Source organism: Anastrepha obliqua, chromosome 1, assembly GCF_027943255.1.
Source record: "Anastrepha obliqua isolate idAnaObli1 chromosome 1, idAnaObli1_1.0, whole genome shotgun sequence".
NCBI lineage: Eukaryota > Metazoa > Arthropoda > Insecta > Diptera > Tephritidae > Anastrepha > Anastrepha obliqua.
The window spans coordinates 55,168,872-55,196,116 of NC_072892.1; the positions used below are offsets into that span (position 1 = coordinate 55,168,872).

At 36.2% G+C, this 27,245-nt stretch overlaps 1 protein-coding gene across 1 annotated transcript; it reads left to right on the top strand.

The window, feature by feature from the left end:
- Positions 1–437: 437 nt before the first annotated feature.
- On the top strand, positions 438–25,331 carry LOC129245198 (esterase B1). Its single transcript, XM_054883231.1, has 6 exons — positions 438–837; positions 21,510–21,822; positions 21,891–22,041; positions 22,120–22,680; positions 24,288–24,451; positions 24,521–25,331. Exons 1-6 carry the CDS (start codon positions 791–793, stop codon positions 24,992–24,994), a joined length of 1,710 nt encoding a protein of 569 aa, XP_054739206.1. The 5' UTR covers positions 438–790; the 3' UTR covers positions 24,995–25,331.
- The last annotated feature ends 1,914 nt before the right edge of the window (positions 25,332–27,245 follow it).

The window sequence follows — 27,245 nt, forward strand, 5'->3', positions numbered from 1 at the left end:
TCTTAACACAAACGATGAACACTAAAAGAGCAATTTATATTCGTTCTCTCGCTCACAGAGCATACGAACGTACACTCACTCCAAGAATGATGTACTCACGCAGCCTAGTTCAAGTGCGCGCCAAGTGCTGCTATTTAATTTTTGTTTGTTTGTCCGACTTTGTAAAATACAGTATAATATTGAAATTTGTTTATCACTTTTTGTTATTTATCTTTCCTACTTGGTATCATCCACTCAATAGATATGTATGAGTAATCTTTGTTTTTTCTCAGCCTCTTCCTGTGCATTACATATTTCTTTTCGTTGTTCCTGCATACATACAAACATACGTGCATGGTTAGTGCCCGCACGGCCTGCTAGCGCTCTATTGAAGCTGCGATTGTTTATGCCTTTGATCGCTACGCTCAAAAGTTTTTTTTTCAGTAGAGTTACTTGTGTGTTGCTATTCAGTTGTTGTTTGCGTGTGTCGGCTCGTGGTGCCATAGCTAAAATATAATATTTAAAAAGTGCCGGAAAATTAAATAATTATTGCCTACATTGTATTGTGATATTTGTGGATACATATACTTGCGCACGTACATATTTTTGGTGCTGATCAATTGATCGATTTACTGCGCTTCATTGATACATAACTAAGATGATAGACAGTATGCCTTAAGTGGCCGGAATGTTAGACTAAGTTTATGAATAATCCGTCAAACATAACGCATATCTATAGTGTTTCAAAGTGTGGTGGGATATAAAATATCATAAGCCATAACGCTAGACACAATTCTTGAGTTTTATCAGTATGCAGTCAAATATTGGATTTATAGAGAAATTACGATGGCGATTGAAGTGAGTGTTGTTGTTTGTGATGAAATTCCAAATTGCGTGAAGATTTAATATAAAAAACGTTTAATCTGTGTATATGTAGTACAAAATTATTTACAGTTATTTGATTTATATGTAGACTCTTGGCAAAACTACCCTTCTGATTTTAATAGTAAATATTTCAGGCTCAATAAACCATTTTTTTTTTTATAAAAGTACAAGTTCACACGTGTTTACACTTTCATTCAAAATTTGTATGTATCTATACATACATACATATATACATATATGTAGCTATGAAAAACTAAAGCCTTAAATGTTGCTGTGAAACTCAGTGACTCTTGGCCTACAGACAGAAAATGCTAAGTCGATTATATTGTCTCCTTGCAGTGGTCCGCAGCATCTCATTTAAATCGACATTTGAAGTTTAGCGCCGTTCCCAAGTCATCTGCGTGCTGCTACCTGTGTTGTATGCCGGATACACACGAACATACATACACACACATGCACATTGCATTCCAAGAAGTTAGTCAGTTAGTTGACCAAATCAGCTGTGATGACTAATACGCGTAGCTAACTGGTTTGGCAAAACAAATTTACATGCATCCATACGAGAGTGACTTGAAAAGTTCGTGCAACGTCAGAGAGATGGCACTACTGGGGCGATTATTTTTAACCTCTTGTGATGGAAAGACGTGCAATGTACGCTTGCTGAATTGACTGTAAAGAAGCGCTTCATTTACGGTTTATTTCGAAAAGCAAAACTAAGTCCAAATTCTAAGAAATATTCATACGGAATGTTAATATTCCTGAATGCCCAACACGCGGATGGACTTCTCTAGACAAGACACCTTTGCGTCTACTGGCAAGACATTTTTCAAGAAAAATTTCGCCTACACAAAGTAAACAAAAGCCTCAACGAAGATGTCAGATATGCGCGAAACAGAACAAACGTTGTGAAACTCATTGTTTTGAAATATGTCACAAAAGTATTAATACAGTTAATTTTTTTTTTTTTTTTTTGTGAGGTTGGGTTAAAAATCCCTTCGCTACTACGTGTCTGGTGCTTCCACTAAAAATATCCCCCTCTTCTCTTGGATTTTTCCTTCCACCTCTGGACTACTTCCACATTGCTTCGAGGTAGAGGTCCAAAACGGCGTCCTAAAAAGGACACTTACTTAATTTATTAAATTAATTTGTTATTAATTTTCTTTGCATTCACTAAAATGTTCTGCATAGAGCATTTGTTAAACACACTCTGTTAAAAGTTTGAATAGAAATTATTCCAAGCAAGAGCTCGTTAAAAATTGGTTTACACGATACAGTCACTTGATAGTGTCCAGCGCAAGAGGGAAATTAGTAGCAGTAGTTGGAAGAGTACACACCAAGTTTCGGCCCGATCGGTCTATTTCTTTGTGTTTGGCATTCGTTTGAATCGAGGAAGTCGAGTGATTTTCAAAAAATGGAGGAAAAAGAATTTCGTATGTGGAATTTCAGCAGTTGTGGTCGCAAAACGAATGGAAATAGGGTGCCAACTCATTTCATATCTCCCTATTCTCTATACTTGGCTTCCTTGGACTACTAGTTTTCCTCCAATTTGAAGAAATGGCTGGCGTGAAGAAGATTTAATGCTCGTTTGGCAGAAGATTGCAGAAACGAATGGCTATTTTTCAAACTTTTGGACAATCCCTATTATTCGAAATGGACCAGCAAACAAGAAAATAAGCCTAAAAGGAGACTATGTCGAAAACAAAAATTAGTTTTCATTTTTGCACGGACTTTTCAAACCACCCTCGTATTCAAGCAAAGCGGTGTAAACAATGAATACACTTTGTTTATAGCATTCCGATTTTTGCGCATATTGCAAATTATAATAAATATAATATTAATGTTTTTTGTCGTTTTTTTATGAAAATACTGATCAACATCAACCTTGAAGAAGCTTGGAAAATTTGTATTACGTAGAACAGATTTCCACAGTGCATTGACACATTAACAGTCAACAATGCGCAGAACACAGGGTATCACATTTTAATGCCAATATGAAAAAGTTGATGGAAATTTCCCTTAACTTGTGGATTTTGTGGACAAACTAAGCATATAGCCGCAATTGAATGATTTGAATGATACTCAGAACGATGAAGTAAATATTCATCACATATGACAAATTACAAATGATGTGATTTTTTGTATCAGCTGCCTATTTAAACTTCAATCTTAGTTGATTAATCAAATTTGATGCGAATATCCATCACAAAAAAGAGAAAATCGAACATTTATTTTCTTAATATTCCACAAAGTTTCTTTATATCCTTATTCCCTCCGCTCAGAAGCATAGGGCCTCGTCAAGACTCTTCCATCGTACACAGTTGTGGGCTGTTGTTTGTGCGCCGTCCCATGAGATTTCGGCTTCTGCTTCTCGTGAATATTCCATAAATACTTATTTAATATTTTTACAATTATTCGATTCTTTTTCGGTTTGAAATTTAGGTTTTTGTGTTATTACAGCGCAGAATGAGACAACAAGAAGAGCCTGCAGACTATTTCATCTTAGGCCCTATCACAAATTACGTTCCTCATTCGTCAAATTGAGCGCTTGACAAACTCAGCTGACTTGCTGACGTAATAATAGAATATTCTATTCGTTTTATTTCTTATTTATTCAATTTTTACGTCATACTCACGGATGTATCACACTGCTAATATGATATATTCTTGTATGCATTCGCGCATTAATTTTTTCCACCCTGAGATACCAGCGATAGTGAATTTTTTTTTTTAAATAATTTTTTTTTGGAAATGAACGAGCATAAGGGTGTCAAATGCATGCATCAAAATCTAGTATTGAGAGCACGTGGGCGCTCCTAGGCCTCACACAACATTTATCAATTTAGTGGTCAACCCTCATGAGAAATGCAACTCTGACGAATGCATTATTTGTTGCATGCTTTTTTTCTTGCACGCAATTTTTCAGAAAGGAGCTGAATTGGTTTATATCCAAAACAAAAGTATGTAAAGTATTTGCAAATGCAAACACTGTACAATACCAAAAAAAAAAAAAAAAATAGAAAAGCTCTGACGACGGTTTAGGATTGAGAAGGTCAAGAAATAACATCTGTCATGCAATTTTATAGTTTTTATAAGAGATAAGCTAATCATACTTTACTCCCTCTTAGGATATTTAAATATAAGTTACACGGTTAGGTTAGGTTAGTTTGGACTTGGCTCATGCTGTAGATCACGCATACACCAGAAATCGATCCATAATGATACCAAGCGCTTGTATGGAGAGTTTAAGAATATTTCGTTTTAATGCACAGTTTAGATAATTTAAGTAGGTTGCGAATTTATTGAACTGTCACGCTTTCTTAGATTGAAAATGATGCAGAAACTAAGCAGTTTACAAGATACAAGTGTAAGCAACACTTTTATGTGAAAAACTTAAAGGAGAATTTTCCTTGGATCACATTAACCCTTTACCTATTTCACACATGAGTCACATTTGTACCTTTCTATAAGCAAAAAAAAAACAAAAATACATAATACAAAATCATATCATCACAGTTCGGGGTGAACCATTGCTTCCGTTACAATTCGCCTCCACGTCACTCGGTCATCAGTTTTACGTTAGATATCAGATATGTCCATAGCTCCTAAGTCGGCTTAAATGTCATCTCTCCATCGTTTTCTCGGCCGGCCTCTTCTTTTGTCGCCTTGTGGACTTGTTTCGAAGATCTTTTCTGATCTGCTTTCTGACTATTTCAATGCTATAGCCGCTGATTTCTAAGTTATGTTTTGCGTTGCGCGCTGCTCCTTCTATATATTTGGGTTTTTTTTTGTTGATGATCTAGCAGATGATCATAGATGCATAAATGTTTCTTGCAGAGCCTGTTTGTTTCTAGCTATAATTACGATGGCACCCGCATAGACACAAATTTGAGCAGATTTGCAAAAAATTGTGTCTCCGTGATTTATATCAGCTAAATCAGCGTGTAGTACCAAGCTAAAAAGTAGGGATGAAAGCGTATCTTCCTGTTTTACACCTTAAATCACTTCAAAACGGTCGGTGATATTTTCTTGGATTCTCACTTTTTCTGAAGTGTTTGTTAAAGTTATGCTAATCAGACGTTCTGTTTACAAGGTATGCCTAACATCTTTAAATGGTGGTCAATATGTTTTCGATTAAGTTTGTGAAACGCTTGTTTGAAGTGTATAAAAAGGCAACGTAGCATAATCTCGTATTTATGACATTTTTCAAATATCTGGGGCAGCGAGAAACAGTTTAGAATATACAAACCCAAAGCATTCACTTTCAAATAGTCGAGTTTATAGTTCTTTTATTTCATTTCACACAAAATTGTATATTTTTAATTAACCCTTACTTTCATACGCGGAGATATGTACCGAAATTTCATGACAAATATTTTGTTTTTCATATTTTAAGCTCTTATACCAGTTTTAGGAGTTTTCTTTGAAAGAGTGAAAAAATACCCCTATATGTGGTAGTAGAGGGTTAATATATTCCGATAGAATTATCTTTGTTGTTTTGCACATACAATTGTTGAAAATCTTATACGCCTCAGGCGTGATTTTGCAGGTCGTTTCTTCCTAGGAAGCAGTAAAATTTTATCGCTGCCGTTAAATCGGAGGTATATGGAAGTTAAATTAAAAAGCATAAGCTATTATTCATAAACCCCTTTGCTCCTTTTTCAAAAACTTATTATTTACAAAAATATTGCACCTTGTTGCACAGTGTATGATTCGTAATAAAATTTTGTATGCATATACAATAAAATGATACCTAAATATGTACGACATTTTACAAACAACAGTTTTCGCTTTGTCATCATAAAATTCAACTATTAAAAAAAATTTCATGTTAATTCATGCATATAAGTATGTATACACATATTCACATATACACGCCTCCAAAAATTTTACTTTCATTCTCTCTTAAATGCCTCACACCATTAACAAATCAGCAGTGAGGTAACAAGTCGTTGCCTGTATATAGCCGTATACACATGTTTGCACATTTGTATATTTATTGTTTTTGTTTCTCAATACAGAGCTACCTGACCTTAGTTAATTTCATAATTTTTGTACGCATTTGCTCAACTTTCCAAGTAAGTGAAATGCACGTGCTAAACGACTAGTACACGTGGGGAGCAAGCCTCTCAAACTGAAAAATTTCAGAGAGTATATATGTATGTATGTACATACATAAGGGAGCAATAAGGAGCCGTATAAAAGTCTAGATAGACGACAGCGCTAATCGGGATTAATTGCGCCATTAATTCTGATTAAAATTGTAATGTGACAGACGGTTGTTAGGCGGATTAGTGAACAGCTGATTTGTTTATTGGATAGTTTTGTCAGTAAAAGATGGATCGCAGGCGAGAAAAACGGGTTTTAGCTGTCATTTTGCTTCTTTCTGCGTGTCATCTGAATTTGGAAAACGCATTTTAAACTGGAAAATAAAATGAAAATGCTATAAAATACTTACCAGGTATATGCCTACATACACTTTTTTCTCAATTTCAAACGTTTGTTACCAAAAAACGGGTGCAAATTTAATTTTCAAAATAATAGCCATCGCTAGCGACACATTTTCCCCATCTCTCAGGCAATTTGTGGATGCCGCACCAAAAAAATTGGCCGTCTTTGGCCGCAAACCAATCATCGAGCTACTTTTCGGCTTCTTCGTGAGAATTGAAGCGCTGCTCGGAAAGTGCGTGGCCCATCGATGCAAACAAATGATAATCGGAAGGCGCCAAGTTTGGTGAGTAAGCCGCATGCACCAGCGGTTCCCAATCGTACGTCTCCACCAATTACCGCGTCGCTCTTGTTCGATGTGGCGGTGCATTGTCATCAAGTCAGTTCATGCGGCACCCATCCTTTGATGTCTTTCAAGCGTTTGGAAATGGTTTTTTGGCTCACTCCCAACTGCTATGCCATCATTTCTTCCGTTTGACTATCATCTTCATCCAACAATGCTTGCAATTCGGCGTCCTCAAACTTTTTCGGTGGCCGGCCAGGGTCCCCGTTCTTCACGCTAAAATCACCACTTCAGAATTTTTCAAACCACCTGTTGTGCTCATCATATTGTTACAGAATTTTAATGTTGTAATGATTGTTTTCAGTCTTTGTTGTTCTTCTCTTTAAAAAATTAATTATTTTTCATTCCCAGTAAATATTAACCGTCATTTTTCGGCAATGCTGCCATCGAAAATTCCCCTAACCCGCTAAAATTATGGGAATTAAGTCTCGTTGCCAATTCGCATTAATTGCACTTAATTCCTGAGATAATTCGGAATTAAGTCGTTAATCCCGATTAACACCACTGTCTGTCCAGGCTATTCGGGTCAAAATATAGATTTCCATAATTCGAAGTATTTGTTTTTTTTTTGTTTTTGTATTTACTGACTTATTTTTGTAAAACGCAGGCAAATAACCAGCTCTGGCGCTAAGGAAAGCATTTACGAAAAAACAGCAAGCAACACAATAAAAAAACAGCAGGTGCAGAAATCAGAAAACGTACTTCATACACATCCATTTATGTATATGGTACATTTTTCATATAAGCTTTATCTGCTTATTCCTGCTTAATGCAGTTTGTCACATAGCGAACATACCCTTAAAAGGCAATTTTTTGACAAATTTTGACAATTTTTGTTTAAAAAAATTTAATAGTAAGAGAAAATATATTTTATTAGCACTGAATGATAGTAAATATTTTTTAAATATATTTTACAAAAACACAATACTCTGAACGGTTGGGTCATGTGTGATTTATTGCAGTTTGAAAACATTTTTCTTTTATTTTTCCACATCTTTTGTTTTATAGGCACGCCTTTTTTAAGCTTACGCAATTCGTGTCGATAAAAAACCTTGCAAGAGAGATTTGCTTTAAAATACAAAAGAAAAAATCTATGCAAATTGAAGCATTTCCCACATAGTTATTAGCGAGCATACATAGCGCATTTAGACTTTCAAAGCAAAGAGTTGAATATGATTTTAAATAAATATTTTTTATTGGGAAAAAAGTAACATAAAAAATAAAAAAATTATTTACTTCCACTTTAAAACTAAATGGTCAAAAAGAATTTCAGTTCTGATTTAATTTACGAGAACGTTGATAACTCACGAAACCTCCTGGACACATAAGGTAGTAGTCCGGTGTAACGATCGAAATTTCGACGTTTTTTCATGAATCTTTTTTATAAAGAAAATAAAATGCGATCGTTTTAAATTTTTTACAGGTTTTTATTGGTCTTTTGAAGTATATAAAAAGAATTTTTTAAAGTTAATTTTATTTTAATTTATTTAAAATTTTTGACGTCAAAGTGGAGCCCTTAAAAAAAAAGATGAGTTGGTTCGGGGAAACACACAACCTTCCAAAGTCATCTGAAATAAAAAATTCAAAGAGATTATTATTCTGTAGACTTTATTTTAGGTCCCGAACGTAAAATATACATAAACCTAAAAAAACAAAAACAAAATGGCGAACTTGTGAAAAAAGTTCTCAAAATTCAATTTGTTTAAATTAAATAGTGTATTATTAAAAAATTAAATGTTTTAAAGGTCCGGGATCTAGATATGTGTGTCTAGAATAATGGATTAAATTTTTAGCCAAATCGGTTGAGTAATTTTGAGCCAGTGATTCCCCGAAATTTCGAAAACATGGTTGTGAGAAAAACGCGTTTAAAGTTTCGACAACAGCTGCTGCTGGCGTGTCACACGCTTTCATACACACTACGACGCGCTCTCTTAATTTAGCTATAACTTTAAAAATAATTAAAATTTCTGTCTGAAATTTTTTTAGTATATTTTTAAGATGTTTTTCTTCCGAAAATTGTACAAAAAAATCGATTTTTTGAACCCGTCACACCGGGCTACTACCATAAATAGCACATCCTAAAAAATTCCAAATAAAAGCAAAAATAGTAAACAAATCAGATAGTTAAGTAATAATATTGTTTTGCCAGTATTTTGTACTATATTCACCGTAATCAGTAATCAATTCTTCAAACCGTCGCTCCATGCTTTCCACAAGCTTGTGGCATCTTTCCTTTGGAATCGAGTACCAAGCCTCCTCAACTGCGGCCCACAAATCATCAAAATTTTTAAAAATTTTGTTAGCAATTTTGTCCTTAACGTCATTCCAAATATTTTCTATTGGATTGAGATTAGGGCTCTGCGCCGGCCAATCCAGTACATTAATTTTTTCTCTTCTGAGCCATTGCTTCACTGTCTTTGCAGTAAATCTTTGGATCATTGTCCTGCATAAATAGCAAATTTAATGGCATAAACTCAAACACAAATGACTCCATTTTATTCTAGAGTACATCCAGATATTGAAGTCTATCCATTTTACTAACAACCCGAACAATCAGCCCAATACCATGCCAGGAAAAAGCTCCCCAAACCATGATGCTTCCGCCGCCGTGTTTAATCGTCTTTTTTGTGAACCTAGGATTTCGCACTTGACTTTTTGGACGACGTACAGTTGGTTTCCCATCTCGTCCCATCGTATTTATTTTGGTTTCGTCGGTCCAAAGTACGTTTTTCCAAAACTGAATAGATTTGTCTCTGTGGGCTTTTGTAAAGGCAAGTCGGTGTTTGATATGTCTTTTTGAGAGGAGTGCTATTTTTCTGCTTATGCGGCCAAACAGCTGAGCTTCGTTAAGTCACCTTCCTACAAGCTTTCTGGACACCTGTAGACCAGATTCTTGGTTTATTTCAAGCATTATTTGCCCTGCCGATTTGAAAGGATCTGTTTTGCTCTTGCGTGTTATAGCTCTATCCACATTAACATCAGTTTTTCAAGGCTTTGGGGTTCTTTCCGTTTTTTGCTTAGATAGGATGAATTTTTCTTAACTAAATTAAGATCATTATAAACCATTTTCCGAGAGCACATCATCATTTCAGCTATTTCCGTTTTGACTCATACGGTATTTAAGAGCTATTTTCTCCGGCCTGCAATGTTTTCCACATCCTATTTTTAGTAATTAATTTAAAATTTAATTTAAGAAACAAAAGATTATACTAAAAATCGCTGAAACAATATTAAAGTTTTACTCTCCGCTGCACAAGTTAAAAGTAAGTATTAAGTAAAATAGAACGCAAAAAATTCCATCCAAAAAAAAAACGGTAAACTCCTCGCATAAATGTAAGCTTAATAACGTTAATAAAAGCAAACAATCAAATTTATTTGATCAAAGCAGTGTTCGTACTAAAACCTTAACTTAACATATAAGGTTCATATTTGTGCTATTTATCTGTCCATGGCTGTACATATTAGAAGACTTTTTAAAGGGCCTTTCAAAGGTGACGCCTAAATAGGTACCGTTTTTTATGTCTTCTTTCATATTTGCCAAGTAGACAAATTCATAATTTTACGCTATAGAAAAGTGGGTTACAACGAAAAAACTTATTATAAAAAGGTCGATCTTTAAACTCAAAATATCGCATATGTCTGGACTATACGGCGGGTGGGGTAACACTTCCCAGCCAAGCGTTCCAAGGTATTTTTTGACAGGTTGAGCAACATGCGGCCGAGCGTTGTCATGTTGCAAAATAACCTTGTCGTGCCTTTTTACCGTTTCCGGCCGTTTTTCTTTCAATGCCCGGCTTAAACGCATCAATTGCAGTCGGTAACGATCCCCCGTGATTGTTTCGCCCGTTTGGAGCAGCTCAAAATATACGACGCCGACCTGATCCCACCAAATGCAGAGCATGATTTTCTTGCCGTGAATATTCTGCTTGGCCGTCGACGTTGATGCGTGGCCGGGCAAACCCCATGATTTTTTGCGTTTTGGGTTATCGTAGTGGATCCATTTTTCGTCGCCAGTCACCACCCGATGCAAAAAACCCTTCCGATTTTGTCGCTCGATAAGCAATTCGCACGTAAAAAATCGCCGTTCGACGTCGCGCAGCTTCAACTCGTACGGGACCCAATGTCCTTACTTTTGGATCATTCCCATCGCTTTTAGACGCTTGCAAACGGTTGGTTTATCAACGCCCAATGATTCAGCAAGCTCTTCTTGGGTATGGCACGAGTCCTCGTTTACCAATTCCCCCAATTCCGCGTCCTCGAACTTTTTGGGCTGGCCAAGACGCTCCTTGTCTTCGGTGTGAAAATCACCACTTTTGAATCGTCGAAACCAGTACTCACATGTTGAAATCGACGGTCTGGGTAGGCCTCCTGCAGCAATTCACGGGCTTGGGCTGTATTTTTTTTTCAAATTGAAGCAGAAAAGCAAAGCTTCCCGCAAATTGCGTTTCGACGGCACGAAAGTTGACATACTCGGAGCACGAAAACACTGCGTTGTTTATACTTCAGCGAAATGACAGATACTGATAAACAAAGCCTAGGGATGAGGCTTTGTCATGAATATATATTCAGTATTGCCAACGCGATAACGTGATAAATAGCGCCATCTGTGTGTCACCTTTAAAACTAATTCAACCTCCAATATTTTGAATAATAATAATGTAATCTGAAAGAATCAAAATTTTTACATGTTTTATTTTAAAACAACATCTAGGTGCGTCTTTTGAAAGCGCGTTTATTATAAAATATAGGTATGCCTACATATGTATATAAAAGAGTGCGATTAATATTCCAAAGAGTCACGCTTAGCTGTTCTTTCTTCCAAACTGGGTACTATGAAATACATTTTTGGGCTATTTTGCACCGTCAACAAAAACTATAATTGTAGTAAAGTTTCAACAAATAAAAATAAGTAAACATAGTTAGGTTTTACATGAATCAAATCGAGTATTACAGTTTCAATAGTAAATTTCAAATATCAAACTTAAAATTTGGCTCTTAGATCCTTTTTCATTATTACACTCCAAATGATGCTATACTAGAAAGCATAATAAATGGAATCAGTATTTTAACTCAAACCATGTACAGATGTATGTGTATATCTATTAATAATTGTATGAATAGTATTGACGTTGAGGAAATTTTTTTGAATAAAACGAATAACTAATTTAATTTAAAAATTCGCTGTATGTAGATTGGGTGCGGAGGCTGGTGTTGACTACTCTTGGTTTGACTTTGTTAGCTCAATTAGAATCAGTTATGTAGTATGTATAGTTATCCGGATGAAATATGTGCTAAGAGAGAGCTAATAATTTTCGTTAAAAGATTTTAATTAGCGACTAATTAACAAACCTTGCCGAAGCCGGTGCTACATAAATTCTTATCTCCTTCGGTAAAGCGCCCATATGCTGGGAAAAGATACCTACTAAAAACACTTATTAGTTAAAAGACACATATACGAGTAATTTTTCAGTTCGCCTTAGTTAATGAAAAATTAGAGCTAAGTCTAAAGAATTTTACTGTGGTAGAAATACGACTTTTTTTAGTCACAAAACCGCAAACGGAAGTTTTTTTTTGGCGCCCCTATGGGCATCATGAATGAATATTTCTTTAAATGCGATGGTAGCAAAATTGAACGATTTTCGTTAGTTATACAAGGTGGCGCAAAATTATTCTCCCTATCGAAAAATTTATAATTTTTGCAAATGGCGTCGTACATCATTCATATTTGACATTTATGAACCAGGCAGCTTCATTATGCAAACAAACAAAACATGGAGCGCGTAAATGGTAAAATAAAAATGTCCATCATTTAAAATATTTTGTTTTTATTTAATTATCATCATCATCTTGGTATTACAGTTCGAGGTGTCTCCTCTACAATACGCCCCCATTCTTCTTGGCAGTCCTTTTCGCTCTATATTGTGAGATTTTCATCTTTCGTATATCGTATTCTACGTCTTGCAAACATCGTCTCCTTGGCCGACCTCTCTTTCTTGCCCCTTCAGGGTTTGCGTCAAATTTCGTGCGGTTTTACAACAGATGGCGTAACTTGCTTATTATTCCATCGATCCACATTTCCAAACATTCATTGGAGAGCTACTGTCGTAAGGCACAAACGTCAGTATAAGTTTTTTTATTTGAAGCGTAAACAACAATATTTTTACCACACTTGAAAATGTCGAATTTCGTGCCAAATAATGTGCTTTTGCGGGGAATTCTTTAATATGAAGAAAAAAGCAGCCGAAAGTCATCGTATCTTGGTGGAAGTTTATGGTGAGCATGCTCTAGCTGAGCGAACGTGCCAGAAGTGGTTTGCACGCTTTAAAAGTGGTGATTTTGGCCGCGCCGCCAAAGTTCATGGATACCGAATTGGAGGAATTGCTCGATCAAGATCCGGCTGAAACGCAAGAAGAGGTTGCAAAAACTTTGGGAGTTGATCAATCAACCATTTCCAAACGTTTAAAAGCCATGGGAATGATCCGAATCAAATTTCGAAAAAAAACCGCACGAACTTATTCATAGACCTATTACTTTTTTGGTCATTCTTTCGCTGCTCATTCTTAAAACGCGTCCATACGCTCGTAATACTTGGGACTTTATAAACCGCGTTGCATTTCCTCCCGAGATTAAAAGACTGAGCTCGTAGTTATACCGTGTACGGTATGTACGGTTTTCTAATCGTATAGGGTCGAATATTCTTCTAAAAATTTTTCTTTTAAATCGCATCAGTAAATTCACGTAATTAACTTTAAGGACCCATGTTTCACAGCCATACTCACCGTACCGGTCTTACTTGTATTATAGTTTTGTACATCTGGAGTTTTTGTTCCTTTGATATCTATGAAGACTTCATAAGTTTGACATGGACAGAGCGTGCTCTGTTAGCTGCTCGAATACGGTATTGTATTGATAAAGACGAATCCTTATTTATGCTGAGTACTACGCCTAAGTATTTACACTTTTGCATGTACTCATGATTCTGATGTGACTATCATGAAAGGATCACGTCATATACTTCGTCTTTTCTTCATTTACGATATATTGAGGCCCGCTGGTCTTGTAGCTTGCACTAAGCGCATGAAAACGTTCTGAAGCGCCTAGAGCTATTTCTCGCAAGAATCACAATGTCGTCAGCATATGCGCACAACACAAATGATTTATAAAATATTGTCCCACCTTGAGCTATTTCCTTTATTGTTGAATGCAGTGTTAAATTAAATAAAAGCGTTGATAGTGAGTCACCTTGCCTTACGCAGGCTTTTATTTCGAATTCGTCAGATATTTCGCCATTCATGATTACTTTAGCGCTTGAGTGTATAAGAGTTATATTAATCTAATTTATGTATTTTTGTGGTATACCCAGTTCTTTTAGGTGATGGTCGATATATTTTCTGTTGAGTTTATCAAACGCTCGTTTAAAGTCCATAAAGAGACAGTGAAGATTCATGTTAAACTCATCACATTTTTCGAATATCTGCGACATGATAAATCATTGATCTGTTGTCGAGCGTCCGATTCTAAAACCGCATTGATAATCTCCCACGATCTTTTTTTTTTTTATTTAATATAAAAGTTCTTTAAAAAGGAAATTGGATGATTGATTTGCGCCATCTCAAGCCCATTGCTTCTTAATGTTCCCTTAGCCTCTTTATATAATATCTGTTTTTTAATCGATGTAAAACAAATTAAAAACTTAATAATCCATTTAAATGCTAATGCGCTGATTTTAACTATCATTCCAGCATCTTTCAGTATTCACAGTACTATCCTCTCTCAATAAACAATTGCTTAGTGACTGATGGTTTGCCTCTAAAGTTACGTGTAAATTGTTTCGAGCGATTTAATTATATAAAAAACTATGCACAATAGAGCTATTGTTGAGTTTCTCTCTACTTTTTAGCTGAATATTTGATTTATCTTTTCACATAGGCATTGCTATTCCTAATGCTTCCTACTAATATAAAAGTTTTGTGAGTCATGTGGTCACACGCATTGAACTTGAGATATGTACACATTGAACAAGCGCACATACCAATATTTAAAAAAAAAAAACAAAACATAAGAGAAGCATTTAATTTATTTAAGTAGATTCCGGGAATGAATATGTCTGCTGAGTATTATTAATTATTTATACTATTAGCGATTCCGCAGCTTTGTAATAGACTATTAATAATCGTGTAGCGCACACGACTTGATGATACTTTCATCTTTTTCCCCAATTTGTCATTTCCGATTTGATATTTTTTTGGAAATCAGTGGCTCTCGGAAAAAGGATATCGTTTTAGTTAAATTGTTCAAATGAATCTTAAGCGGCCCAAAACATATTTGAAATTTGTCTGCTTTTATTTTGCGAAAAAGAATGGAAACTCATTTGCAGACAGTTAGTGAGACAAAGCCTGGGATGAGAAAAACATTATTTGAAAGGCGAGATACGAAATATTATATAATTATTTAAAACATTTTATTTATAACATTTTTATGCTTGCATTATGGGACAGGACTCGGCAGCCGTAGCCGAATGGGTTGGTACGTGACAACCATTAGGAATTCAGAGAGATCGTAGGTTCGAACCTCGGTGAAGCACCAAAATTAAGAAAACGTTTTTACTAATAGTGGTTGCCCCTCGGTAGGCAATGCCAAACCTCCGAGTGTATTTCTGCCTTGAAAAAGCTCCTCATAAAAAATATCTGCCGTTCGGAGTCGGCTTGAAACTGTAGGTCCCTCCATTTGAGGAACAACATCAAGACGCACACCACAATTAGGAGGAGGAGCTCGGCCAAACACCCAAAAAGTGTGTTCGCGCCAATTAAATATGTATATGTATACTATGAGACAGTCGACAAATTTCAATGATGAAGAAAAACATAAAGATAGCGTAGAGCTATAAAATTTGCAGGATAATTTTTAATGCCATTATAACCAGCCTTGCAAAATGTTTGATAATTCTGATCAGGTGAAAATGTTCTTTGTCTCTCATTTAGTGGAAGTCTTTGTATAGAAGAATGGAATCGGGTACTTCTAGATGGCTTGGAATGCTAAAACTTAAAAAATTGTAGACCTTGGTTTAGAATTAAAACACAAACAAGATGCCTATTTTTTTTTTGGCGCAAACCAAGCGAAGAAAAGACTCTGGCTTTTGTAGTAAAGGTTTTCATAGGTGTAAAGCTTTCTAATAGACAGAAAAAAGACTGTATATCAGTGCCCCATTCTGCTTTATAGTTCCTTCTTTCTATAGGAGATACAATTTTCCAATGATACTCAAAAAGATGTGAAGTTGGTTTTGGATATAATTTTATTATTATTTATTTGTTTATTTATTCATTCTTTCATCAATTACCTACGCGGATGATGTGGTATTAATTGTTAGAGGAAAGTTTATAGATACCCTATACGGTTTATCGGTGAATCCTCTTAAAACGGAGCTTGTCCTTTTCACGAGGAAATATAAAATACCCAGAGCTCAACTCTCCTCGATGGAGGGCGCTCCGTTGGTGCTTTCTGACAAGGTGAAGTACCTAGGTCTAATCCTTGACAGTAAGCTAAGGTGGAAGCTCAACATTGAGGAGAGAGTAAGGCAGGATGCAAGGGCGCAATTGACAAAAGATAGGGCCTCTTGCCAAGAGTTGTATTTTGGCTCTATAATACCATAATAAAGCCAATCCTGTTACATGGAGTCGTTGTATGGTGGAACTCACTGGAGAGGACGACATCAGTTAAAAAGCTAGAGAGAGTTCAGAGGTCTGCACTCATTGCAATCAGTGGGGCGCTTCGAACTACTCCTACCCTGTCGCCTAACGTAATTTTAAATGTGGTACCTATAGACAACGCAGGCAGAATTGCCGCTGCACGTACTGCAATCAGACTAAGGGACTTGGGCTATAAGCTCAATTTCACATATGGGCACTTAAGCATCCTCAGAAACTTTGAGTTCATCCCTTCGTCGACGGATCAGTGTGTGCCCTCGCTTAGTCCAAGCGGAACTTTCTCCACCCATATTCCACCAAGGGAGGAGTGGACCGGGGGACAGGGCCAAGTTACCCTGTTTACGGATAGCTCGAAGCTGGACGGTAGGGTTGGAGGAGGAGTATTCTGCAAAGAGCTTCGCATCAAACTCAAATTCAGGCTACCGGATCACTGCAGTGTGTTCCAAGCAGAGGTGGCAGCAATCAAAGAAGCAGCTGACTGGCTACTTACTTGCGTAATAACTCTTAAGAAGGTAAATATTTATTTCGATAGCCAAGCAACAATTAGGGTCCTAGGCTCTATGGTGCATTCGAAACTGGTCAGGGAATGCCTGGTCTCTCTCTCGATTGTATCAGAATTCTTCGATACAAAGATAATTTAGGTACCTGGTCACAGAGACATTACTGGAAACTGCGAAGCCGACGAGCTGGCCAGGCAAGGGACCTGTGAGGTAGTGTGCCTGCGAAAGGAGAGGATCGGGATCCCCTTGACAACCTGCAGTCTACTCTTGGAAGGATGGGCTTTGCACCAACTCAGCGAACGCTGGGCAAGTAAACTAACGTGTAAGGTCGCGAAGTTCTTCTGGCCACGTTTGTATAGGAGGCGTTCGAGGGATATTCTCTCAATTAATATATCTCTCAATTGTGTGGGCGTCCTCACGGGGCACTGTCCGCGGGGTATTCATGCCGTGAGACTCGGAATTACTTACACTTAGTCATAATTCAAAAAGTGTATCTCCAGATTAAATTTTGACTTGAAAGTCTCTTGTGAGTTGAGAATATATCTAAATTTTTACTGGATTAATTGGACAACGTGCAAGCGGTTCATTACGACTAAAATTGGTCTTCTGACAAGGTAAATGGAACATATTGCTCAGTTCAAGGTAACGAGTAGGACAATTAAAAAGTATTAGCCCCAGCAAGAAGTGGCATTTGATATGCTTCGTAGCTATGCTCCTTATAAACATTATCGATGAATATCTCCTTCGCAAACCTGGTGAAACGTTTCTCAAGCTTCTCAATTCTGAAACATGTACCCATTATAGATATATATATATAATTGGCGCGTACACCCTTTTATGGATGTTTGTCCGAGCTTCCCCACCGATTTGTGGCGTGCGTCTTGATGTTGTGTGTGTCTTGATGTTCCACAAATGGAGGGGCCTACAGTTTCAAGCCGACTCCGAACGGCAGATATTTTTTTATGAGGAGCTTTTTCATGGCAGAAATACACTCGGAGGTTTACCATTGCCTGCCGAGGTGCGACCACTATTAGAAAACACTTTTTCTTAATTAGGGTGTTTCACCGCGATTCGAACCTACGTTCTCTCTGTGAATTCCGAATGATAGTCATTCACCAATCAATTCGGCTACGGCGGCCGCCATTATATTATTTATATTATAGAATCGATCCTAAGTAATGCTGCAATATTCGTGACTTGATCTATGAAGATAAAATATTAATTCTTCAGCGTAGAAAGGTCCTGGAACTCCTTTGAATTCCTTATCACAAAGCTAAACATAGATCTAGACTTGGCAATCCTAAAGTCTATATGTTTAGAAAACGACATTGTCAATGTAAATATTACCCCCAATACATATACTTTATAATATTCATTAAAACTTTAACTGCATTTAGTCTATTCTTCTTCATCACTAGCTTTCAATTCTATTGAATAAAGCGTATTTTTCTACAGAGTAGGCTGTTCTGAAGGGGCCAACTGAATCCAACTTCTTTCTTGAAACGGATACAAAAGTTCGATAACTTCAAGAGGAAGCTTATTATTATTATTTCTTTCAGCGATTTTGAAAAGTCTAGAGTTCTTTTAAGCTCCAGAGCTCATATTATACAATACAATCGGCCTTCAGGGACGATTTCTAATAAACCGCCAACGGGTACTAAAGCTGTTGCCATATTTTGGGATGAATGACCCAATAATTTTATTAATTGTGGTTGACATTGAGAACCACCGCTAGAGGGCGATATTATATGCATTTAGTTAAATATATATGCTGAAAATAATTTTGAAAAACAAAAAATATTTATATTCTAAATTCCCTTCCCGATGGTATAGCCATGCCCTTCCACAATGTGAGCTATTTTGTATGGCTCTTGAAGTAGATATTAACATCTGACAAGTTATCCGGCAAATTCGGTCAGAATGTTTTACACAAATTTTTAGAGAAATTTGACGTCTTGTTTTCGATTCTTCATAAAAAATTGTGCTGCACTTTAACGTCAACTGTCGAGAGTCTCGAACAACTGTCTGGCTTAGATGTCAACAACCTAATAAGATTCTGAAACCGCACAGACTGGATATAGTCATGCCGTAAATAACTGGTACGAGTAAACAAGTTGGTAGCGAGGATGTGGCAACAAAATGGTGCAGAAGCGCTAGTTGGATTCTGGAAGAGTCACCACTAAAACCAACCACCCAACCATCAACGTCACAAATCTCACGGAAGAAAAACTTATATTAAAATCCAAGAATGCGATTTAATTAAGATACAGTTACAATTAAAATCCCTATTAAACGTAATGGGTTTTAGACAAAAGTTTTATTAACTGATCCGTTAGCATGTAGTTATTTAGCATATGTTTTTTTTTCATAAAGAAAACCGCTATGTAAGGCAAGCACATTGGGCAATCATTGGGGGCAATAGGGAAGTTTCACTAAACTTTCTTTATAGAATTTTTCTTCTCACGGCATTGTAAATCAAAGTACTGGAACACTTCTTCCATACTATAATCTTCAAAACTGCATTTTTGCCGCTAGAAGTGGTCGTTGGCCCCGTTGGGGAGATTCTCTTAGTTTTGTGAAATGCATGCACGGTGTATGTGGTATTCTAGACATCTACCGAAAAACATTTAAGAGATTTTACGTTATTTAATTTACATGGTAATAAAAAAACGAATTCAACATATTTAAGGAGGTAATTGTATGGAGCAAAAGAAGTAAAATAGAGATAATATAATAGAATGATGAGCGGAGTCTCTGTGTACACCCGAGCCAAAAATAAATATATTTCAATAAAACTCTTAGTATAAGGTAGATTGGCATTGACAATGGGCGAAATCGGTCAGTAATCAAGCGCATTTCCCATATAACAGTACTTTACAAAAAAGAAAAAGAAGACGTGTAATCTCTGCTATAAATGGATAAAAAATACTCAAATTTAATAATAGCTTTCTTAGCTTCTTTCTTCTTTGGTTTGAACACATTTCGTTTAACATTGATATTCATTTATATTATGTATTTCCGAGTTCCAGTGAATTTCTCTTTCTATTAAAGAGTAAAAAAATACAATATTTCTCCATAAAAATTTTCGAAATTAATATTCTTATACCCATATTTACTTTTGTTTCTCAGCGCACATCTATTTTGTGATCATAAATTAGGTGGCAGCACCACTAAAAAATATTTTTTTGTTAAAGTTATCTTAAACACTTTTTTCTTAACCCAGTTTTGTTTTGAACTTCCTTTTTTACAATTAAATAGGTGGCAACACCATTAAAAAGTGATTCTATATAACATACATATTGCCATATTTATTTTTGTTTTTCTACTAACTTCGAAATTTTGTAATTATAAATTAGGTGGTAATACCACTCAAAAATATTTCTGTATTAAAGTTATCTTAAACACCTTTTGTTTAATATTATTTTTTATTGTAAATTAAGTGGCAACATCCCTCAAAAATATTTATTTACTAAAGTTTTCTAAACACCTTTTGTTTAATATCCATATTCTAATATTTCATTCAGTTTTGTATTGAACTTCTATTTAATAATTAAAAATTAGGTGGCAACACCATTCAAAAATTATTCTATATAATATCCGTATTCTAGCATTTAATTCGGTTTTGTATTGAACTCTTATTTTGTAAACGCTTTCGAAAAAACTTGTTTTGGATTGAAGTTTTCTCAGTAATTTCGTTCGTCGCAGGATTTATTTCTGCTTTTTAATAAATTATTCTTTGAAATATATTACATACATATGTACCTGTAGGTACGACATATTATGTAGTTGTAGAAGACAGCATTCTGTTAAAAAGAACTGAAACCATGAACCATCCGAAACTAATAACCTTCCATTGCCCTTGCGGCCATTTTGAAAAAATATGGACCGATGATTCCACCAGCCCATAAACCACACCAGACCGTTGTTTTCTCTGGGTGTAAAGGTAGCTCTTGAACCTGTTCTGGTTGCTCTTCATCCCAAATACGGCAATTTTGCTTATTGACGTAACCATTGAGCCAGAAATGCGCCTCATCGCTGAACAAAATTTTGCTCGAAAACTATCTTCTTCAATCTTTTCAAGAGCCCAATCAGCAAAACGGTGACGTGCAGGAAGCTCATTTGGCTTTAGTTCTTGAACGAGCTGTATTTTGTATGCTTTTAAATGAAGATCCTTCCGTAAAATTGACCAAGTTGTTCCATACGACAGTCCAAGTTGCTGAGAACGGTGCCGAATCGATTCATCGCGGTTTTCACGTAGACTCTCTGCTACTGCCGCTATATTCTCAATGCTTCTTACTGGACGTGGTCTATTCGGTCGAGAATTATCCACCAATGAATATTCGGTTTCAAATTTTTTGATGGTATGTCGAATAGTGTTTAAGGCAGGCCGATTATGTTGACCATAATGCGGTCTAAGCGCACGAAAAACATTTGTCACAGAACGCTGATTTTCATAATACAGTTGAACAATTTGTAGACGTTGTTGCGGTGTGAGTCTTTCCATGATGCCACAACTCGCGCGCGATCTGTAAAAAAAACGCAAATGAAAAAAACTCCTCTTAATTGATCACCCGTTACATACGTACTCGCATTTAATATTCGTAATTTAATGCAGCTTTTCTCAATGCTCTCTTTTTCTCACCCAAACTCTAGAGTCTACGAACACAAGTACCAACAGAATCGACACACAACCGACGAAACATCAGTTGTGGAGACTGAGTATGGAAAAGTGGAGGGCGTTAAACGGTTGACTCTTTACGACATTCCCTACTACAGTTTCGAGGGCATACCCTATGCGCAACCACCTGTAGGCGAGCTACGCTTCAGAGCGCCTCAACGACCCATACCATGGGAGGGAGTAAGAGATTGTAAAAATACCAAAGAAATGGCGGTACAAAACCATGTCATAACCGGAGCATTGGAAGGATCTGAAGACTGTCTCTACCTCAATGTGTATACGAATAATGTTAGTATGGAAGAGTCCTGACAAAATATTAAACCCAACACAATTCACAATAAATTTCATTCGTACAGACACAACCTGATAAGCCACGGCCTGTTATGATATGGATACATGGCGGTGGATTTTACACCGGTGAGGCTACACGTGATTGGTGTGGACCTGATTATTTCATGGAAAAAGATGTTGTGCTGGTAACGATACAGTACCGCCTGGGTGTGTTAGGTAAGTGTGTGTATTTAATATTTTCGTAAGAAAATATCTGCAAAATGTATTTTTAATTTTTTTCATTCACCCACACAGGCTTTCTTTCGCTCAAAACACCCGAACTAAATGTACCTGGCAACGCTGGCCTCAAAGATCAAGTGCTAGCTATCAAATGGGTAAAAAACAATTGCTCAAGCTTCGGCGGAAATCCGAATTGTATTACTATCTTTGGCGAAAGTTCTGGTGCAACATCTGCGCATTGTATGATGCTTACCGAACAGACGCAAGGCATCTTCCACCGCGTCATTTTAATGTCGGGTAATGCCTTGCCTTTATGGGACACAGAGGATCAAGTTTATCGTGGCTTTGATCTCGCCAAGCTGGCTGGCTACAAAGGTGTGGATGACGATAAGGATGTGCTAAATTTTTTGAAAAAATGTAAAGCGAAAGATCTGATTGCACTGGAGAGTCGAACATTAACAGCGGAGGATCGCGCACGGAATATATCGACGCCTTTCGTGTACTGCGTGGAGCCATACGTGACGCCTGAATGTGTGATACCAAAACCGATTAGAGAAATGATGAAAACGGCGTGGGGCAATGCGATACCACTATTGGTTGGCCATACGTCCGATGAGGGTCTGATCTTTTCGCAGGGTGGGTACTTAGTATTATATGAGATTTGTGAAAATTTCAACAAATCGGAAGGTTATATACGAGTAGACATAGAAATCAGAGGCATTTTCCATCTGTTCTTTGCCTGCTTATTTTCACTTAACGAAAATACCTTCTGCTCAAATATGAACCAGACTTTATCAATAAAACGGTCCGCGGATGACATATGGCAAAAATAAATTTTTTGTTGGATGGTAGGACTGTTATAAGCTTACATGGCAAATTTCAGCGTGATATGTCACATAGTTTGTTTTCTGTGCTACTGTAAACAAGTCAAGCTCGAGTGTGTTCTTCGAATTTAACGATGGAAATTCAAGTTGAACAAAGAATTTGTTTGAAATTTTGTTATTCCAACAAAATTTCGGCTTCAGACGCCTTAAAAATGTTGCAGACAACCTATGGGGACTCTGCTCTATCGCGTGCACGTGTTTTTCAGTGGTACAAATCGTTCAAAGAGGGCCGTACATCAACCCAAAAAACACGCCAAAGTCGCTCAAAAATTAAGGTTATGCTGACTGTTTTTTTCGATTACGAAGGTGTGGTGCACTCGGAGTTCCTTCCGCAAGGCCGATCGGTTAACGCTGAATATTATTTAGACGTTCTAAAGCGTTTGCGCGAGAACATTCGTCTTAAAAGGAAGGAATTGTGGGACAACAAGTCAGGGTTCTTGCATCACGATAATGCATCAGCTCACACATCACGTCTTGTTCGCGATTATTTGAACAAAAATAATGTTAATATCGTTCCGCAAGCACCGTATTCGCCTGATATGGCTCCATGTGACTTTTTCCAGTTTCCCAAGCTCAAGTTGCCGCTCCGTGGAAAACATTTTGAGACAATTGAAGTCATAAAAGAGAATTCGAAGAAAGAACTGAAATCCATACCGAAATCGGCCTTCCAGAAATGCTATGATGATTGGAAAAAACATTGGCATATGTGTATCGCCTCCAATGGTGATTACTTTGAAGGAGATAAAATAAAAATTGAACAATAATTAACCGTTTGTGTTTTATTAAATCAGTATTGTTCATATTTGAGCAGAAGATACACACAAACTTTTTTTTTCATAAAATCTTCCTTCTGTTTTTTTTGAATTTTATGAGTAATAAGAAATAATGGATAAATTTAATTAATACAGAGCAACAGTAAACATTTCAAACGTTTATAACAAAAACCAAGTACTCCAATCGGTTGTGTCATTTTTGATTTTTTTATAAGTTTACTCAATTTATGCAAAAAGAAAAATTAAAAATTTGGAGCATACGTTTGCCTTAACTCTCCATTGAAGCCTTTTTTAAAACCTTCGGTTGAGCACCCGGTTCTGGCCTTTTTTTCGTCCTCTTCGAGGATCCTTTTTAAAAGCTTATATCCATAAATCGATAAAAAATTAAATTTTAGGAAACTGCCTAGAAGCCGAAGTCATTAGCTATAATAGAAATATGTAAAATTCACGTTCAATGTCGAAAAAGTCCGTCTAGTCAGACCCGAGTGCCCAACGGAGGGTTAAAATACCACACCTTCTATTCAAAATTGATAAAAGTAACTCATAACCCTCGTACAATATTTATAAAAACAACATATCATTGCAGGCGCTAAACTATTAGCGGGCTTGGCCCAAAAACATAAAACCTATTCATTGGAACAGTTTGTGCCCTTTGAAGTTGCCGACAGTGATGAGAACGAAAAATTTGTGGAGAAGTTAAAGACGGCGCATGTCAATGGCAAAATACCAACGGTTGAAGAATATAAAAAAGTGAGTACTTATAAGTTAAAAATGTGATAATTTTTCCAGTTTTTTTCTGACTTACCATTACTTTCCTAGATAATAGAACATTCTTACTTTCACCTCCCTCTTTACCGCCTGATACGCTCTCGTTGGGCATACGCTGCCGGAGCGCCACTTTATCTCTATCGCTTCGATTTCGACTCTGAAGAATTGCCACATCCGTATCGTATTTTTCGTTTTGGACGCGGCGTAAGGGGTGCAGCGCATGGTGATGAGCTTTCTTTTATATTTTCAAATCTATTTTCACATCGTTTGCCAAAGGAAAGTCGCGAATATCGCACAATAGAACGCATGATCGGCTTTTGGACACAATTCGCGCGCAGGGGAAATCCCAACGACGAGCAAATATCCGGTATGGCGACATTGACGTGGGAACCGCTCAAAAAAAGTGAACCAAACATAAAATGTTTGAATATAAGTGACGATCTAAAATTGATAGAATGGCCAGAATTAGCGAAGACTAAGGTGTGGGCGAGTGCTTATGACCATCACAAAGAATTGCTTTACTGAGCAAAAACGAAAGGGAGTGCGATTGGAAACAAAGAGAGAGAGAGAGAGAGAGAGCGAAGGAAATGGAGATTGTACAGAGCGCTCAATGGCTTACGGACAATTTAGCCGAGTTATTAATGTGAATATTTGAGACAAATAAATTAGTAAATTATTTTTGTAAAGTAATACTAAATATTATATATATTTTGTTATTTATAAATATTGATTGTTATTTATTTGCATATTTTATTTTCTACAAAAATTTAGATTTACGATTGTAAATAATATTTAAAACATAGTATTAAATTAACGATATTTCTTGTAACTAAAATTGAAAAAAAGGCTTTAAATATTTGTAAACGAGTACAATTTAAAATATTTCTAAAAAATATGAAAAAAAATTAAAAATATATGAAAGTAAATAAACGATGCAACTTTCCTTAAAATTTACGAGATAAAAAACTAATCAATCGTTGCGTATTTTTTGTTGAGGACAACATTAGCTTGACCCAATGTTAACAGAATATTTAATCAAATTTTTATAGCCATTATATACAGACATATCTTAAAATAATATTATTATTATTATTTATTGGAGCATTGTGAAATATAATATTTCACTAATTAATGGAGCCCGCTAGCTACTTAGGTCTACGGTGCTTAAAAAAATAAGTTTAAGAATTTTATGGAAAGGTTTGGCGAGTACTACAAATCGTGTTTATGGTCCGATTTGGCTCATATGCCAAACATTCTTTACTAAAGGAAAGAAAAATACTTCTGGAAAATATTTACGCACCAAATGGCACTGAAATCTAATTGTAAAAATTTAATTCATAAACCATATTTTTATATTTAATATAGCAAAAAAAAAAAATACAAAAATCAATGCGATTTTTAGCCAATTCAAGTTTACCAAAAATTCAATAGGCTATAAAACTGCTTACCCGAAATTTTTCTAAACATTTGGATTAAAAAGTGTGATATTTTAAGGATCATTTGTTGATTTTATATAATTTGCACAAAGCTTGGATTTACATGGTTTTTATAGGAAAATGAACTACGTTTTCATAAACAACTCTTTATGAAGCGTGCACATAAGGGACTGAAAAAAGTGTCCGCCTGTGGGAGGTGTCCGTTTCAGACAAGTACAGGAGTACACTGAAAATATTACAGTTTGTCAATAAGTCCATGTTCTTTAGTTATTTGAAGCGCTGAATTTGTTAAGTTGGGAAATAACTTCGGAGAATTTTTACCGAAGACTTTTCTTTAACCCATTCGATCCCATTGTACTCGCTTGAGTACAGAAAAAGCATCTTTTTCGAAACGACGTCAAAAGCCAACGCTTACAAATTTTTAAATGTACTCGCCACTTTATAATACAGAGCAATGTCGAAAAGGAATACACATGTTTCTCCTTCTTTTTTTTGAGTCCCGTTATCCGTTATTCACTTGTCTTTGCGTGCACCTTTGCTATTTTTCTTCTTTTCATGATTTAGTTTGCAATAAGCTCTCTGTTTGACAAAATCTAAGTTATCACGGAAAAAGTTCAGTATTGTAATATTCATAATACATATAATTTGTACACTTTATACCAAAAAAACGAAAAAAGTTGTGGAAAAGTGCATTTCTATTGAATCAAGCGACCGTCACTTCGACTTCGCTATTATACCGCCAAATACCCACTGTGACACAGATGAGGAGGACATTGAAGAGGATAATATATTGCGTGATGATATTCCAACCTTGGAATCGTATTTTTCGATTCTTCTTTACGTCATATGACCTTCTTAGAATTTTGAAAGAACAAGGATTTAAGGGTACTGGGACTGTTCGTGAACGGCGGACCAAAAAATGTCCTATGAAAACGAACAAAGAACTACAAAAGAAGCATCGGTCTCCCCGTTTGATTTTATGTAAGTTTATCATAATGATTTATTTGAATAATTGTTTTGTATCAAATTTTGTAGGTTTTCTGACTCAGGAATACTTTTTGTGACGTGGAATGACAATAGAGTTGTGACAGTGGGAACAAACTTTGATAGAATTGAACCTTTACATACCGTCAAACGATGGTCAAGACAAGAGAGGCGCAAGGTGAATGCCCATCAGCCGAAGTTGATAGCGGAATGCAACTCAGGAATGGGAGGAGTTGACCTCTACGACCAAGCTTTGAATACTTACAATATAAAGTTTAGAGGAAAGAAATGGTGGTGGCCTCTTTTCACCACAATGATAAGCTCAGTCGTAGTAAACGCATGGAAGCTTTATAAAA

Excerpts from the sequence above, each read along its gene's own strand:
- LOC129245198 (XM_054883231.1), top strand. The coding sequence starts at position 791 with ATGCAGTCAAATATTGGATTTATAGAGAAATTACGATGGCGATTGAA. Across the intron at positions 22,042-22,119 it reads GTACCGCCTGGGTGTGTTAG|GCTTTCTTTCGCTCAAAACA; the intron begins GTAAGTGTGTGT and ends TCACCCACACAG. Across the intron at positions 24,452-24,520 it reads CGGTTGAAGAATATAAAAAA|ATAATAGAACATTCTTACTT; the intron begins GTGAGTACTTAT and ends TTACTTTCCTAG.